Source organism: Odocoileus virginianus, chromosome 9 (genome assembly GCF_023699985.2).
Source record: "Odocoileus virginianus isolate 20LAN1187 ecotype Illinois chromosome 9, Ovbor_1.2, whole genome shotgun sequence".
Taxonomy (NCBI): domain Eukaryota; kingdom Metazoa; phylum Chordata; class Mammalia; order Artiodactyla; family Cervidae; genus Odocoileus; species Odocoileus virginianus.
The window spans coordinates 44,207,888-44,226,534 of record NC_069682.1 but is presented as its reverse complement, the minus strand read 5'-3'; the positions used below and the strand labels follow the sequence as shown (position 1 = coordinate 44,226,534).

The 18,647-nt window shown below is 38.0% G+C and overlaps 1 protein-coding gene across 2 annotated transcripts in view; it reads left to right on the top strand.

The window, feature by feature from the left end:
* The first annotated feature begins 232 nt into the window (after positions 1 to 232).
* The window catches only part of GPCPD1 (glycerophosphocholine phosphodiesterase 1), a 61,226-nt gene continuing 42,811 nt past the window's right edge, over positions 233 to 18,647 (top strand). Inside the window, exons 1-4 of one of the 2 annotated variants that reach the window (XM_020883638.2) lie at positions 233 to 412; positions 5,697 to 5,773; positions 8,767 to 8,863; positions 13,360 to 13,444. In XM_020883638.2, coding sequence (XP_020739297.1) covers positions 5,725 to 5,773; positions 8,767 to 8,863; positions 13,360 to 13,444 — 231 coding nt within the window. In that variant the 5' untranslated portion in view covers positions 233 to 412; positions 5,697 to 5,724. Of the gene's footprint in view, positions 413 to 5,696; positions 5,774 to 8,766; positions 8,864 to 13,359; positions 13,445 to 18,647 lie in introns of those variants that run through there. The other variant, XM_070472300.1, reaches the window with a different exon arrangement.

Here is an 18,647-nt window from a genome sequence, read left to right as displayed (position 1 = left end):
CCAGGCCAGGCCACTGCCGCCGGTCCCAGTCAGCCGAAAAAGCCCACGCGGGGAACCCCTGGAATGCCCAGGAGCCCTCAATCACTGAAGCCTGCCCTGACCAGAATCGCGCGGGCCCGCCCCTAACGTGCGGCCCCCAACGTGCGGCCATCCATTGGCCCGGAGGGCGCCGGGCGTGACGTCAGGCTCCGCCTCGCCGCTCCTCAGGCCCCGCCCCGCGAGGTGGCCTGGCGGTTTGGTCTGGAGCAGCTGAAACCGGTTTGAGCGGAGCCGCTTCCTGTAGCTTGGTGCCGCTGCGGGCTGCCTGAGGGAGCGCTGGCGAGGTGCTGACGGCCGGCACCCGGCACCTCGGCCTGCGACGCTGACTGTCGGGCGCGGCGTCGGTGGTGGCGCTGACCCGTGGACCCAGCAGGTGAGGTGGGAGGCCGGGCGGGCTGGGCGGGCTGGGCGCTCGGTGCAGGGGCCGTGGCGGTAGCTCACGTGGCGGCCGAGCTGTCAGGGCTATACGCGGCGGGGCGGGGGGCGAGTTGTGGGCAGGATCCCCCACCCCAGACGGGCAGCCGGTCGGGGAACAGCGGCCTGGCGGTTTGCTCCTGTAAATCGGTGGGTTACACATGTTTATTGTATTTATCGTTTGCTGCCGCGATTACGCTGTGCTGCCTAGTGCTTAGTTCCCGTATGAAAATTCTGTAGCGTTTTCGGTAATACCAGAATGCATAGAGGGTGAGACCACCTAAGTATTGGAAGAACAATTTAGGGAACGAAGAAACGTAAATGCAGCAGAACTCGCTCACCGCCAGTCTCTGACTTCATCCATAAGTAATTCGTAGTGTTTTGACAACTGCTGCTTTTCTGAAATTGCTTATCCAAGTAGTCTAGGGCGTGCTTGTATAATTCAGTTATTCCAAGAAACCGAAGTGCCTTGCTTTTTTAGGAAAAGGTTCTAGTAATAGACATCAATGCCCTTGATACAATTTTAAGACAGCTGCCCCTTTTTCTAAAGCTCTACTTTTTCCAAGCTCTAAAGATTACCTTGTGGTAGAAAACCTAGTTCATCGACCCCCCTCTTTCCCCCTCGCCCGGATATAAAGGAAATCAGGCATGAATCATGAATTCAGTCACGAAGTGTGGAGATCTTTCACCATTGAGACAGCAGTCTAGTCTGATGTAACACATAGAGGAACTGGTTGGATGTTTGGGCTTGATGTACTTTTCTGTTGCCCTTCCTATTTCTGCTCAATTTTTATCCACTACTCCCCTCCCGGCCGCTTCTCCACCCCCCCCCCCCCCCCTCGCCTTACCTCGCTACATTTCTGATAGTTGTGGCTTAACAGAAATAAATACAAGCTATCAGTCCTTTTTCCAACGCCTAACATTCTGGGTACAAGTAAGTAACATAAGGTAAAACAAACAGGTAAAACTGCACATGGTTCGGTCCTGTTCTTCACATCACTAGCGAGAACTAATACTCTAGTAAAGATGAGATTAGAAAGTGAAATCGCTCAGTCGTTGTCCGACCCTTTGCGACCCTGTGGACTGTAGCCCACCAGGAGTAGTCCTCCGTCCATGGGATTCTCCAGGCAAGAATACTGGAGTGGGTTGCCATTTCCTTCTCCAGGGGATCTTCCCGATGTAGGGATCGAACCTGGGTCTCCCGCATTGCAGGCAGACACTCTAACCTCTGAGCCACCAGGGAAAGGTCGACTCAAATAGTGAGCACAAATGATATTTCAGTGGCAGAGTGAGTAAAATTTGGTATGTACAAAAGTAAGTTGATGAATCAAGTCTTTGTGTATAATTTAAACCAGGAAAAAAAAATATAAAAATAATATCTAGACGTAATGAAAAAAATTTGGAATGGTTTTCTGGCATTGTGTAGAAAGATGATTAATGAGTTTACTGGCTTTATGAAATCTTCAGAACTGCTTTCTTAATAAAAACCCATCATGTCTATGTACACTTGATTAAAGTATTGACTCAGTATACTGGGGTTGGACTAGAGGGGGATCATAATGATCCTCCACCAGGAAGAGCAGAAGTTAGCTCAGGAAAGTATAGGCATTTCATATATTGCTTTCTAATATGCACTGAGGAGGCAAAGCTGTTGGAGCCTAGAGAATTGGAAACAGCTTTTTTCTTTGAAAAAATATTTGAAGGAAAACAGTGCAATACGTATTTTTGGCTAGGAAAAAAATACAATTTTGCTGAAAATACCTGTGACTTCAGTTTAGCTCTAAATTGTACCTCTGTTTGTTTAAATCTCTCTTTTGTTCCCTAAGCTGGCAAGCTAGTAAAGGAATATGTTAGGATAGTTTATTTGATAAAAAGAATAAAGTAAAACTTACTTTGCCAGGTAGTATTTTTGAAGTATTTTTAAAATGTACATTACAGTGTCATTTTGCAAATTATTTGAGTCCTTAAAAAAGTGTTAAAATAGTGTTAAACGCAACTCAAAGTCTCAGATGAGAATGCTGTTTAATACTTAACCTTCAGAAAGCAAAAATGGAGGTTATGTTTAAAACCAAAGCAAAAACATAGCTCAGGAAGCATGTTTTGTACTTGAGGGTATAGGTGAATTAGTTAAATTACATATTCAGTCAGCTCATGTATGTAAAATGACTAGCATTTTCCATCTTATTCTTGTTGTATGTATCTAGAAGACCTGTCCCTGTTCAAGTTTAGATTTCCTTTGCATGTTTGGAAGAAGAGGAAATTTTGGTTGTGTAAATTTTTTGTTCCATAACAAAACAATATTTTACTTTGGTGGTAGCAGGGTGCCAAAATGGTACACTTCAGTCCTGCACCAGAATTTTGGCCTCTGTCCACCGTCAAGTAAACTGCTGTAGGAGCAGCTCTGCAGGCTTTTGTTTGGAATGGCCTTAAATTTGGGCATTGCGGGGAGTGGAACTTAAACAGATTATATGACTTTTTTGGCAGTCCAAGTTGGAGATGATGCTTTGTTCACACCTGGTGAGTTTTTTTTGGAGGGGTGGGGTTAATTTTGTGCTTGTGTATGCAGCTTTGGTATATAGTACATAATGTAAACTGCAGCTGTTTCCTGCCAAGTTACTATAGCCACTCTTACAAGCAACCTTAATAATGAGAGGCTCAACTGTAATCAGCTAATTTCCTTTTCATAAAATTTAATGCAGTAGAAATTCAGAGATTTTTTTTTACTAGGTGTTGATTTTAATACATAGGAATAATTACATTTGTTTCCCTAAAATTGGTTAAAACAGTTACTTAAAATTGATCAACAAATAACCAAGTACCAATTTTAAATTATATATATGAGATTGTTCTTAGTAATTGTGGCAGTAAGCATTGGGTGAAAGTTCAGGTTATATGTGAGATTGGTTATTCAGCAGTTTGCTGGATGATAGAGCTTTTTGCTTTGTCTCACTTCAGTAACTTAAAAAGTCTAGTTTTTTAGATAGCCTTAAGGTTTCTGCTTGATATGATTGATGTAGATAAGTGTAAGATAGATAAATTAAAAGTAGATTGCAGGGCTTCAATGAATCATTTATTTATTAGGAAAGGAAATCGTTAAAACATTATTTGGCGGTGCTCGAACTGGATGTATTAATATATGTTTTAAATAGATCAGGTTTACTCTTAGACATAGAAAGTAGATTAGCATATGTGGTTTGATCAAGGACAGGCTTTTTTCCCCTCCAGTGTGGAATCTTGGGTTTTCTTACTGAATGGAGTTGCTAAATAGGGATTTCTTGAGCCAAGTGACGTGAAACCACGTTGACTGATGGTCTTCCTGGTGGCTTAGATGGTAAAGAACCTGCCTGCAATGTGGGAGACCTGGATTCGATCACTGGGTTGGGAGTATGCCCTGGAGAAGGGAACAGCTACCCACTCCTAGCCTGGAGAATTCCATGGACAGAGGAGCCTGGCGGGCTACAGTCTGTGTTGTCACCAAGAGTCCAACACGACTGAGTGACTTTCACTTCACTTGATTATTTACTATATTTACATTTTATAATTGATGTAGGTGAGGTGGTGCATAGTGACTCTTGATTTTCATTGCAGCCCCCACTAGGGTTAGTTATTAGAGATTCCTCATCCTTAGCCCTCTTGATACTTGGAGCTGGATAATTATTTGTGGAGAGCTGTTCTATGCATTATATGGTGTTGAGCAGCACCACTAGATGCCAGGAGCATCACCTACAGTTGTGGCAACCAGAAATGTCTCCTGACATTGCCAGATACCCTTAGAGGACAAAATTGCTTCCAGTGGCAACTGCTGCTTTAGATTTATCTGCTTTGACTTGAAAGTGTGGTTAACTGTGGGTGTTCACTTCAGTTCAGTCGCTCAGTCGTGTCCGACTCCTTGTGACTCCGTGAATTGCAGCACGCCAGGCCTCCCTGTCCGCCACAGACTCCCGGAATTAGTGTTCATTAAATGACCATTGTGGAGTTGTGCATGTGTTCCCAGGGAGGGGAACGGAGCATAGCAAAAATGGAAAAATGAATAGCTGAGAAAGGTACTTCAGGATTTTTTTGGAATAAAATGTGTAAATGCAAATAAACAATATTTAAGCTGGAAAATTAATTGATATGACATAAAGACATTGGAGTTCTCTTAGGAACATTGATGGATTGAGGGTACAAAAGTTTTATTGGAGGTGTTGGGATAGGTTATGTACAATATGATGTGGCCTTTCGTGTGCAGTATGTGTTCTTTCTATATTTAAATTCTATAAACTGCGTGAGAATTGATGTACATTAAAGTCTTTAAAAATTTCTTATCTTAAGTACTTAAATAAAAAGATGGTAAGGTGAATAAGTTGGTTAGGCTGGGAAAAACAGCAAAGAAATTGAAAGCAAGCTGGAGCGAAGATGTGGCTAAAGGAGTAAAGGACACCAAGAGCTTAGGGGTTTAGATTTCTGTAAAATAATGGAAGTGATTCTAAGCCAGGGATGCGAGAAACATTCTAATTGACATAAAAATGTATTGTTGGAGAGCGATTGGAAGACAAAATATAAGTAGGAGGCTTGAGTTTTTAAAGAAGTTTAAACTTAGAAAGGCGTGTATGTAAGATAAATTCATATCTACAGGGTTTGGTAATAGATTGCAGAGTTGAGACTTCGGGACTGTAGTAATGATGGCCCTATAGTTAATAAAGAGAAACTCAAAAAGTGATTTGTGGGGGAATGGGTTTTGTCTTTTTTAAGCCATCAGGTCATTTAGAAGCAGATTCTCAAACTTGTTACAAAACATAACCAGTTTGTTTCAGTGGATGGTCCTTAAGTTCTTTGGTTGTTTTCTTGTTATTAAAATTGGAACCTTCTTAATTAAAGTAAAAATACTCTTGAGCCAAGCTTTTTTCTGTCTGTAGTTGTGTGTATGTATATTTCCCTCCACTGCAAACATGAGCCTGGTCAGGAAAGATAGGTGGAGTTCAAAACAGCTGCTTATTGAGGAGTAACTGTGTGATAAGATAGTTTTGAATTCTAAAAAAAAAAGCTTGGACACACTTGTTTTGAAGCTTTTTCTGGTCCATGCATTCTTACAGAATAGGTTTGTAACATTAGGCCCTAAGACTTGCCAGGTGATTCCCAAATAATTCAATCTCTCTATATAAAGTCTCTGAAATCTTCATTTTTGTTTTGTGCTTTTTAGCTTATTTCTTGGTGGTAGCTATCTAGATATACTATAAATGACATCATCTTTTTCTTTATAGCACGACATCCTAAAATAAATCCATCAGAATGACACCTTCTCAGGTTACCTTTGAAATAAGAGGAACTCTTTTACCAGGTATTGTAAAGCTTTACTTTTAAACATTTTTAAAAATTGCATTTTTCTCATCTGGATTATCTTAAATATAGAGTTGTTACTAGAGTGGACCTAATTTTTACTTGTTTTTTAAATATCTTTCTAATTTTTAGATGAAAGTATCTTCAGGGCATGCCTGATAACTGAAATGTGCTTGGAGCATAGTAAGCTCAAGGAAAAAAACAAAAAGCCGTCTCAAATAATGTCTTGTTCTCATATTTTCCAGGAAAGCTGTGAATTTTGCATAGGATAAAGATATTTGAGCCATGTTTTTTTTGGTCACACCCACAGCTTGTGGGATCTTAGTTGTTCCCTGACAAGGGATTGAACTTGGGCCCTCAGCAGTGAGACAGGTTTTAAGTTGCATGAAAATGATGGAAATGTTTCTAGTGTGAAAAGTTGGTTAAATATTTGGCTAAGATAAATTTGTTCCTTACTTGTACATCTATTTTTTAAAACTTCATTGTATTTTTTGCTGTCTACTAAAGCAGTGTGAAATAATTTTAGTATAAGGTGGCACATCACAGCAATCACACCTTGGGACTTCCCTGGTAGTACAGTGGTTGAGACTCCTTCCTGGCTTCCATTGCACAGGGCGTGAATTCTATTCTTTTTCAATCTCTGGTCAGGGAACTAAGATCCTACATGCCTGCATAGTGTAGCCCCAAAAATGAATAACAGAAAAATACAGTATCATGCCTGGGTTATATACTTCCTTGTTTAATGCACTCTGGTTATTCTGGCCAGTCCTCAAATCTGTTGCATTCCTTTCTCCTTTGGAGCTTTCTCAAATTGTTTCCTTTGTTTAGATCTGTGCCCCTTCCCACCACCTCTTAACTCACTCATTCTGTATATCAAGCATCTTTGATCCAGTAGCTATTATAGCACCTGATAGTGTGTGTTTGTCTAACACACATTCTTAGCCAAGATGATCTTGTACAGCTCCATCTCTGGGCAAGATTCTGCAGGTTGAAGATTGCTGGTCCTTTCGGTCCAGTACTCACCTCTTATCTAGTGTGTAACCTCCTTTGTGGAGAGAAGACTGCAGACCTGTATCTTTTATTGACTTTTGTTCATAGGCAGTTTAAGCTAGAAGGGGCTGACCATGTCAGACAAATAGGATAACCGCAGAATTAGCTCTAGAGGAGTCAGCTTGACAAGGTGTAATTCCTGAAGGACTAGAGGGAAGATAGTGGTAGATGTAAATGTAGGTGAATCTAAGTGGGAGGAAAGGAGGTGGAGGGACAAGAAGGACTCTCACCTTCTGCCTAAATATTGTGTTACCTTAATTTCCTCCCCAAAGCAATAAGGAAGTATTCTCTGCTAAATGTGGAGAGAGTGCAGAGAGGGGTGAAGTTAGAGGGAACAAGTTAAAAAGAGTATGTGGCAGTACTGTTTGAAATTCCTTTAGTTAGCATTCAAGTCTCTTGATAAATGAAAGCCAATGAAAGAAAGCGGTCTATTCTAGTAAAAAGTTTCCCTTTTTTCCCTCATAGAAGCCATATTCAAAGGCAATCAGCAGAAAGAGTAACATTGTAGGAGGGTGTTGGTAAAATGCAGGAGCTTTTATATAGAAGGAAAGTAACCAGGTTTGTCCAAGTTTCACTTTTTTCTATGTCTGATACATGTTCTTTCCAGAGCAGAGAGTAGCTACTGTTTTATGTGGGAATAGGAAATAAATGAGTCCATGAAAAAGTTTGCTGAGACGCTCCTTTATAAAAGAAGTATAACAGGCCTGAGCCAGTGATTTTACGGTAATCTATACTTTGAGCTAGGAACCATCTCATATGCTATACATATGCATAGCAGCATATGTGATCTTGAGAATAAATATTTGTGCCTTGTATTTAACAAAAGTGTTTATCTTTCTTTAAATCAGAAAAGGTAGTGATAAGCTAAGTTAATTGCAAAAAAAAAAATCTGATTACTTTAAGGATTGGTGAATATTTTAACATGAAATCTTTATGTATAACCACCATATGCCTTTATAGACATGTATTTAGAACCCTGAAAACTTCTGAATGACTACCACACTTGTGATTTTAGTTAAGTTTTAGACAGTCCAAGTATACAAAATGCTCATGCAGGTCGCTAAAGCCAAGTATAGCTTCAGTCTTACTAGAATAGTGTCCAAAGCTTGGAAGCCAGGCTACACAGAGTGTGAAGGAGTTTGTCCTGAAGTTTTGTTCATTTGGGCTCAGTTCATTGTCTTTTTCTTCATGGATTTTAATTACAGTAATTCAGAATGTGTTGATACATAAGTTAAAGACTTCTGCATACTTATATTCAAGAATTTGTAGACTTTTCCTAAATGTATGAAATTAGCAAATATAGGTGATGTTGGTTTGTGTGTTGAGAAGTGTTCAGATCAAGTGTGATAGTCTTATTTTTTTTTTTTTTTAGTAAGGAATACTAGATTTTTTGCTAGTCTTGTATTGAGGGTTTTTTTTTTTTTTTTTTTTTTAAGTGATGGTTACATTGCTCATGTCCCATTGATAATTTTCTTGATCTTTAACTTCTTGATAGCCACTGTTTGAGTTCCTGGAAAATATCAATTATTTTTTCTCTAAGATACTTATATGTCTTTAGTGTTTGCCCCTTTAAGTTGGAAGCTGCCTTGAAGACAAGGACTGTGGTTTGATCACTTTGTCTTCTTGGTGCTCATTATTGGCTCAGTAAGTAGTTGAAAAATGAAGAAAATTCTGTCCCTGTACAACCTTCTTTTTCTCTGCCTTTGGTTCTGTAGAGGTGGGTCAGATTAATACTGCAGGTGTAATCAAAACAGAACCCCACCCCCCCCCCCCCAGCCAAAAAAAAAAAAACCCACACACTAGTGTGTGTGCCACCTGGGTTTAAACCCATTTCTCCAGTGAAGCCCTTTCATCTCTGTTAAAGGGGACTCTGTAGCCTGTTAAACCAGTGCAACATCCTAAACAAAATGAGATGTTCGTACTTAACCCATTATGTTTTTTTAGGAGAGGTTTTTGCAATATGTGGAAGCTGTGATGCTTTGGGAAACTGGAATCCTCAAAAAGCTGTGGCTCTTCTTCCAGAGAATGAAACAGGTGAAAGGTAAGCATGGACATGTCATAGTACCAAATAATTGTGACATTCAGATTATAAACTTGTTTTTTTTTTTTTTAAGGTATCTTGGTGTATTTTTCTTTTAATTTTTAGCAAACTTATCACATATGCATAGAGAGTAAAGTCATTTTACAAACTTTGCTGTGAAAAACAAGTTCCTTTGTTTCTCAGTTTTGACCTCTCAAATAATTTCAGGTCTTGGCTGTTAGCTGTATCTTTTGGTACTAATACCATGTTTCTAAACAGGCTCATATTGTTGTTTCTTATTTTAAAAATCTTTTTAAGACATTGTCTTTGGCTTCTTGTTACATAGTCTTTTTAAAGATCTAATTTTTGCTTTAGTGTAAGAAATAATTTTCTTGAGACATGTATACTATTAAAAGCAGAGAGTGGAACACATCATTAGAATTTTTAGCTAATGAAATGAGTTCACTACTGACATTAATTGCAGCACTAAACTTAGCATGGGTGTGTTGGTGCATTGGAGTGGAGAAAGGAGGGCCTGGGTGCCAGTTTCAGTTCTGTAGTTAACAGTGATTTGGGGCAGATTCTGTATCTCTTAAGCCTCAGTTCCCTCATCCACATGGTTAAGAGGTTAGGATAGAATCAGTGATTTCAACAATGGTAATCCTTCACTTGCAGATATTTTGAAGTGTTACTGATTGTCAAGATGTATGTGTGGCGGTAAAGGAGAGATGAGATTATAAGTAGTGTACAAATACATGCAGTGCCCCCAGGGAGAAACATCAGATTAGATGATTATTAAGCAGTTCTACTAAAACTGTGGCCTGTAGACACAGTGTTAGACAAAAAACATTTTTTATTAGTGCATGATGTGAGAAATGCACAAATTGAGAGCAAGTGTTTTGAAATGCTTAACGGCAATTTGACATTGCTAGGACACCGATACATGTAATGGACTTATTGAACTGGATATGTTGTTGTAGACGAAGTATTGGTAGGGTACCACAAACAAACAGAAACTGGTCCTTCACAGCAGATAGTTTGAGGAGCACAGGGAAATAACAGGGAAAGTAGAACAAGACCATAATGTTAGCTTAGGAAAAGAAAACAAACACATAGAATACCATTTTCTCTGTCATTTGTGTGACACGTTTTCTCAGCCAGTTCTCTTCTGTTTATATATATAAGTTAAATTCTGTTGACAAATGATACTGGGATCACAGACAAACGAAATATTTATTCTCTTCAAGTGGCTATTTTTTCCTTGATTTGTGGATCCGTCACTCTTGTCTGAGGTGAAACCTCATGTCCTTTTAAACTTGTTTACCTCTGCTCTGAATTCCTGAGCTGCCCCATTATCTGTATTCTCATTGCAGTGCCTTCTCTTGTTGTGAAGCAGGGCGCTAGGGCCTCAGGGCTTCAGTAATTGTAGCGTGTGGGTGCCATTGTTGTGCATGGGCTTAGTTGCTCCCTGGCATTTGGGATCTTTTAGGACCAGGGTCTGAACCCATGTCTCCTGCATTGGCAGGCAAATTCTTAACCACTAGACCCAGGAAGGTCCTGAAACCACTTAAAAAATTATTTAAAAAGATGATGATTTAAAGCACTTTTAAAAGAGGCTTTTAAAAAAAAGTACATATGCTTAGGCCCTACTCCTGGAAGATGGATAAACAGTGCACGGGAGAGGGACCCCAACACATTTCTAAAGCTTCATATTAATTCTCCTGTGCACATCTAGGGCAAGTTTCACTTAATCTGGTTGATTCTATGTATGAAATAATACTGGACATTTGCTATAATTTTGGTAGCAGAGATGGGAGCTAAGTTTCACCCCAGAGTTGGTAGAATCTGTCAGAGCCCTGTGTTGAAGAGGATTCTGAGGCTTATCAGGGAGAAGTCGTCAGGGCACATGTGCTGAGCATTCGATCTACCCTTGCTGTGCAGCAGTGCTTCTCAGCCAACCGTATGCATCCAGTGTATCGAGCTCCATGTGACCAGGCTTCACCCCAGACCTATGAAACCAGTCTCCCAAGGTGGAGCCAAGACATATATTTTATTATTGCCAGGTTAATCTGATAGTTGTAGCTGGAGACCAGGGGTGACAGCTGGTTGTGGATATTTGTTAGAGACCAGAATTGAGTCAGAGTAAGGGTAATGCCTTAAGTCTGTCTTGGCAGAGCCAGGTGGGGAGCAGGGCTGACCATCTGGTGTCATGGAAGAACACTCGGAGCTCCTGTTTAGTCACTGAACTATTCATGCTGAATTAATGTTTGAGTAATGACCGATGATTTGGACTCTCAAACTCAAGTGTTCATCATCAGAGTCTGGAGGCCTGTTAAATTATAGAGTGCTTGGACCCTCCCCGGGAGTTTCCAATTCAATAGTTCTAGATGTATTCTGAGATTTTGCATTTGTACAAGCTCCCAGGTGATATGATCGTCCTGAGACCACACTTTAAATGCTATTGGTCTATGATTTGAGGTTAAGAATGACTTGTAATCTTGAATTGTAGTGAATTCTTTCACTATTGAGTCCAAACTTTAGAAATAGCATTTAGAATATGTTAGAATAGCATAGTTCAAAGGAAGACATTAAGTTGTAAGACTTACTTACAAAACAAGTAAGACACAGACTCTGCTTGACTAGGGGGTAATAGCTAGAGGCTGGGCAGGAGAATAAGAGACAGTGGAAACAGTTGGTTAAGTCAGTGACCTTAGCCTCAAAGCCTCTTAGCAGCCATGTAACATCACTAGCTAAGTGAAAAGTGAAGAGATGCAGAAGTCTGCAGTGCTTCTTGCCTTTTTTTGTTTGGAATATTTCTGGTTTCTTTGTATGACTCACTGTTTTGGTCTCAGCTCAGATGGCTCTTGTTGAGGTCTCCCTCCAAAATTTGTCCCCTCAGATCACTTAGTCCTTCCTATGTTTGTTTGTCTACTCATGTAAGCAAGCAGTTCCCTTGAAGATAAGACTTTTTCTTCCTTACTCATCATTATGTTTGATGCCTAAAGCTCAGCTTCTCTGTATATCAGTGCCAAAATGAATCTTGGAGACAGTTTTGGTTGAAGTAGAAAGGGACAGCTTTATTGCTTTGCTAGGCAAAGCAGGTCACAGTGGGCTAATCCCCTCAAAACTATGTGTCCCAAATTGGGAAAGATAGCCAAAAGTTTTACAGTAATTGCCCAAAGAAAGTGTGATCAACTCTGTGGACATTTCTTCTGATGGGTGAGATAAATGGGAGTCATCTTCATCAACCTTCAGGTCTAACGGGATTGGGGTCTTCATGCTTGTGGGCTGCATGTCATTAACTTCTCCCACCTGGAGGGGATTTCAGTATCTGTAAAATAGCTCAAAGATAACTGTTGTATGTATCCTTAATAGGGAAACAGGACCTTGCCACTAGGCTGCTCTTGACTGTTCCTTTCTCCTTGGTCTTCCATCCCCTCCATTCCCGAATTAAGAACTGCTGGGAAAAAGGAACCCTCTTACACTGTTGGTGGGAATGCAAACTAGTATAGCCGCTATGGAAAACAGTGTGGAGATTTCTTAAAAAACTGGAAATAGAACTGCCATATGACCCAGCAATACCACTTCTGGGCATACTCACCTAGGAAACCAGATCTGAAAGAGACACATGCACCCCAATGTTCATCGCAGCACTGTTTATAATAGCCAGGACATGGAAGTAACCTAGATGCCCATCAGCAGACGAATGGATGAGGAAACTGTGGTACATATACACCATGGAATATTACTCAGCCATTAAAAAGAATTCATTTGAATCAGTTCTAATGAGATGGATGAAACTGGAGCCCATTATACAGAGCGAAGTAAGCCAGAAAGATAAAGACCATTACAGTATACTAACACATATATATGGAATTTAGAGAGATGGTAATGATAACCCTATATGTAAAACAGAAAAAGAGACACAGATGCATAGAACAGACTTTTGGACTCTGTGGGAGGAGGCGAGGGTGGGATGTTTCAAGAGAACAGCATCAAAACATGTATATTATCTAGGGTGAAACAGATCACCAGCCCAGGTTGGGTGCATGAGACAAGTGCTCGGACCTGGTGCACTGGGAAGAGCCAAAGGGATCGCGTCGAGAGGGAGGTGGGAGGGAGGACCGGGATGGGGAATACATGTAAATCCATGGCTAATTCATGTCAATGTATGACAAAAACCACTATAATATTGTAAAGTAATTAGCCTCCAACTAATAAAAATAAATGAACTGCTGGAATCTGTCCATTGGAACTCAGGGAAGGTCATGGAGACTGAATGAAGGTTGTTTCCTATTAATCAAAGAAATGGGGGACACAAAGGTCTTGTGCCCAGGAGCTCCCTGGGGCCTGGCATGGTATTATGTTCCCAGTTCCCAATTGATATCAGACCTCGAGTAAAAATTTTTGCAGGATAAATGGTATTGATTACACATCTTACTTGAAGGATTTTATGAATTAATGAAGTCTTGCATTTTAGTTTGATACTGATGCTGCTGCTTTCTTTTTTCTCACAGCATGTTATGGAAAGCAACCATTGTACTCAGTAGAGGAGTATCAGTTCAGTACCGCTATTTCAAAGGGTGCTTTTTAGAACCAAAGGTATGTTTTCTTTATCTAGTTTCCAGTTTCTTTAGAACACTTCTTTCAAAAGCAAATAACTTAAGTTTGGAAACATTAAAAGTAAAATGAGTTTGTTTTGATCAAATAAGGAAAAAAGAACTCTAGATTAATAATGTTTCAGTACCCAAAAGAAAGGAAATAGCCACTTCAGAGGCAGACAGTGTGTGCAGTGGAATTTTTTAAAGACTAATAGTAAGTATGTTCTGCAATATTCTTATCATGAAATTGGTTTTAATGATAAATGTTCTTGATAGGGGTGCATTTTCTATAACTTTTGTAAACTAGTTAGTAACCCAGTAGTAAGGGTTTTTCTGTTTGTTTCATGTTTTTAATTTGTCTGTGGTAAAATATATTTAGAGGAGTATATAGCCAACTCTTAAGTAACTGTTTTAAAAATTATTTCACTGCAGCCAACTCTTAGTGGCTGCATTAACTGCTATCAAAACTGAAGTCATTCTTTATAGATTTTTTTCAATGATGGTGTTGATAAATCAGGATCTTTTCTAAAGGCTTTGGAGTGTCAATTAGCTCTAAATCTGCTTGCTCACAATGGCTTATTATTTTGGGATCGTTTTCATGTTTAGAAAAGAAAATCGATTCTTATTTTAAAGATAGTTGCTTGCTGAAAGGATTCTTTTCTTTCAGATTTTTATCTGAGCACACATTGGGCTGCATGTGAAAAAGAGCTTAAGCAGGAGTCTAGGAAGCAGAATGTGGATTAGATCTTTTTAAAAATGTATTTCCCTGTGGGGTCCTTGAATACTAGTTACCTGTGAGAAAAAAAAATGCAAGCAGCCATTGTTTCCTCAGTCTCTTTAGCCACCATTATAAAAAAAAAAAAAAACACAAAAAAACTGACAAACCCACTTCAGCTGTCTTTTGCACCTATTACGTTTCTTATTCCAAAAATATATTGTGAATATATTCAGTAATTAAAATTAAATTACATTATAGTTGATCATTATGTTGGCTTATCTTGACAATAGTCTCACTTTAATGGCTTGGGAAAAGATCATTTATTTGGCTGAAGGGTTGTTCATTGTGGCAGAATTCTTTAGTATACAGTGAACATTTGTGCATAGAATGTTGATCATAGCTCTCATGACTAAGCTTATTTGAGGATCCTAGTATATGAAATCTGTAACATGTGAAATTAACTAAATTTTACTTAAGGGGGCATATGGACAAGAAAAATCATAATGAATCCTTTGGGCATAGTTTCCTAAAGTAAGACTGTTGGCAACACAGGTCAAATTAAGCCAATCTATTTTCTCTTTTCATTGAAGATGTAACCAAAAGCAGCAAATCAATCCAAAATGTCTTTTCAAAAAATTGGCAAGAATTCTGTTTACAGTAAGAAACAAGTTTTTCCCCTTGTAATACTTGCAAAAGTTTACAGTATGTGTTGGTGAGTGTGTTTCTTTAAGTAGGTGCTCTGTATCGTGTACACATGTACCGTGTGATGCAGGGGCTGCCATGGTAAGTATGTTTTTCATGGAATAGAGTAAATAGCCACATAATAAATTCCATGCATATGGCTAGAGATTTTTTCCCCCCACATGCCAGCTTAAAGTGACGCTTTTCTTTTTAAAGTTGGTGGCACTTTTTAAATGAATAATGATTTTAAATAGAAACTTTGTCTCAATTGTGCAATGATAGAAACAATGTGCAAGGAATCTTAAATTGTGAAATGATGTAAATCATTAGAGTATATATTTTATGAATATAAAGAATGATTGGAAAGAAAAATAATTATAAAAGCATTGAAAAACTGAAATGGGTAATAAGGTTAATTTTACTGAGTCAAAAGTTTTTGGTAGTCTATCCTGGCAGTTGTAGAACCTAAGCCAAAAATCTTGTAATGTTGTCACTTGACCTTCAGAATTCAGCTTCCTCATCTTTAAAATGAAGGGTTTGAACTGTAGATTTTTTAGGTTCCTTTCATTGCTAAAACTTTTCTATAGAACATTTTACCATTCATAGTTTCTCTTCATAATTTGCTCTTTCTGGCATATTCCTCTTAGTTTAGAAGAGTCTTGAGGTCCTTTTTCTCCTAATTTTTCATATTCTTATACTTTGTAGAATTAGAATAAGGTATTAATAATTGAATTTTAAAATAATTTTACAGGTAACATATATTTTATTTAAACATAACACACAAAAATAGTAGATATTCTTGGAATGGAAACATTGCTGTGAGTCTGCAGATAACCCATTATTTTCACATCTTTACCAAAGATAATTTTTGAATTAACATGTAACTTAAACATTTTAAAATCCATATTCACCCCTTTTTATTTGTGGCTGGAATTAAGGATTGTCTCATACTGAGATTATATTGTCTTTGAAATTTTTCATTCATTTCAGTGAAACAGCTCCTTATTTTACAGTAACATCTACTTTTAATTTTTACAGGTGTTAACATTCACTCATAATTAGATTCATTATAAATTCTTTTATCTTGTGGTTAATCTCCCTTGGTTTTTGTTTAAATCTTTTAATAGAAGAATCAATCATCTGAAAGGCACAGTTGTTTCTTACTGGTCTTATTAAAAATAGTGATTTTTAAATAATTATGTATCTGGCCTCTGACATAGATTAAAAATTCTTCAGAGCCCCTTTCTTTTTATTTTTCTTTTTTATGGAGACATCAATAGTTTAATGGATGGGGAAGCTTGCATATATGAAACAAATCTTGGAGCAACACCCGACTGTGTGCAAACCTTGGCAGGCAGGACATGGTAGCAGTCTTCACTGTGGGTGGGGAATGGGGGAATTACCAGTTGCAGGGAAATTGACTTCAGGTGTGAGCTCCTTTCACATGGGCATTTGTTTCAAAATTGTAGAAAGAAAACAGTGAAATTTCTAAACACTTAACAGTTTTTATGATATTTGAAAGCAGTGATATTACATGATAGTGGTAATTTTGCTTGGTGGTTTGTTAAAAGCAAAAACTGCACTCTATATGTTATATAACCTTTCTTGTTTCTTAGTGCTTGATGTAGCTGAATGATGTCAATCAATAACTTTAAGAAAGCAGTCAATATGATGTTTTTCTGGAAACTTTTTTTTTTTGTATTTTTGTTAACATCCATTTTGAAAAGTGTTCCAGCAATCATCTGATTTGATAACATGCTAAGATGGGCTTCCCTGATAACTCAGTTGATAAAGAATCCACTGGCAATGTAGGAGACCCTGGTTTGATTCCTGGGTTGGGAAGATCCCTTCGAGAAGGGAAAGGCTACCCACTCCAGTATTCTGGCCTGGAGAAATCAAATCTATGGACTGTATAGTCCATGGGGTTGCAAAGAGTCGGACACAACTGAGTGACTTTCAATAATAATAATAAAAATAAGATGTGGAATAACTCTAACAGTACTGTTACTAGAATACTGTCTTGGACTAATAGTTACTTTTTTTCTCCAAAGAGCCACCTTGCGTTTCACTCCAAAACACTTAACATTTTGATAGTCTTTTACAGAATGGAACTCTTGTTTTTTTCTAAGATCTTGAAGAATGACTTATTACATTTAGAGTATTAAAAAGGACTACATGTTTTGAAATTGTTATTGAGATCTTTAATTTCCCAGTGCCCAAGTATTTTAAGATTACCTTCTAAAGTTTAATAAAGTAGGCATTACAATTTTGGAAATTCAGTGTGTTTTAAGATTTGGTTCATTTGTCAACCAAATTGGTACATTTTATGTACCAATCATGAATTTTTAGTGTGAATGCTAGTAGACTCACTTACAAGCCATCTATTGAATTGGCCCTTTGGACTGCTCCTCAAAAGTCCATTCTATTCGAGCCTAGTTTGCTTTATGCTATGATTAGAGGGTTTGTTACTAAAACAGACAGGGGTGAGGTTTTTAAACTTAATCACTAAAATATGTTCACTTTCAAATGTTTAATCCATAGGGTTATTCTTAAATGATTATAGATACTGCAGTCAACACTTTGTGAAATTACCCTGATACCAGAATTAAAAAAAAACAGACTCTCTTCTACTCACTTTTAATGCCCACTGGTATTTACTGTTACATTCATGGCACCCTTTCAGGTCACATTTCATTAGTAACTTTTGTAACAATATGGATCTATACCATTTTTGTAGCAAAGAGGATTTTTTTTGAGGTGCTGCAGAGGACATGGGGGTTTGGAAGAAGGGAATAGGTTAGTTAGTTCTGGCTCCCCGTTATTGCGAAGAAACATTCCTATTTTTAATGCGTATATGCATCTTTTGAGATTATAAAGTTTTATCTGTGAAAATACAGAAAAATGACAGCAAAAAGTTTTAGTAAAAAATATCTAACAGATGCAGGATCAAATATCCCTTGTTTCTAAACATAATTCACTGTATTTTAAGATGAACACTTTCACATTACATTTTTTAAAAATGTCTACACAGTTTATTATCAATTCACAAGTGAACACTTACAACAAGGATGCATTCAGCCGGAGAAAATGAGTTCCTGAATTGTCCCAGGATTAAGGAATTGAATGTATATCTAATGCAATGTTAGTTTTCAAACTTTGAAAGTTTGCAAGTTTTGAATAAGGTTTTAGCCTCTGGATATTTTAAGTAGAAGAATTCTCTCTTGCCTAACTTGTTACATACTTACTCTCATTTGGCACATTTATTACATCAATAATGAAATCCTAGAAAAAGTTACAAAGAGTATTTAATGCCATCTGCAGATGTACTACAGGGAGAAATGTAAATGTTCCAGACTTAAGAGTATGTATAATACATACCTAGAAAAGAGTTTGAATATGTGAAAATAGTGATTGTCTGTAAGTGATGTGATAATGGGTGATTTTGTTTTCTTTTTGCTTTTTTGTATTTTATTAAATTTCTTTTTCAGGAGGAAAAAAATACCTTGTTAGATTATAGGTTGAAATTTTGCTTTTAAAATATGTAAAGGATTGTTTTTGGCACATACGTTTAATTAGTCAAGTTTTTTTTTGTTTTTTTTTAAATGAAAATTAGGAAGCACTTCATACTTTAGTTCCTTAGGAACACTCAAAGGCGTCTTTGTGGTAGTTCATTCTAGGTTTTAAATTGCTGTAGACATTATCAACAATACATAAGGCTGGGCTTTCGGTGGCTCAGATGGTAAAGAAACTGCCTGCAGTGTATAGGAGACCTGGGTTCGATCCCTGGGTTGGGAAGATACCCTGG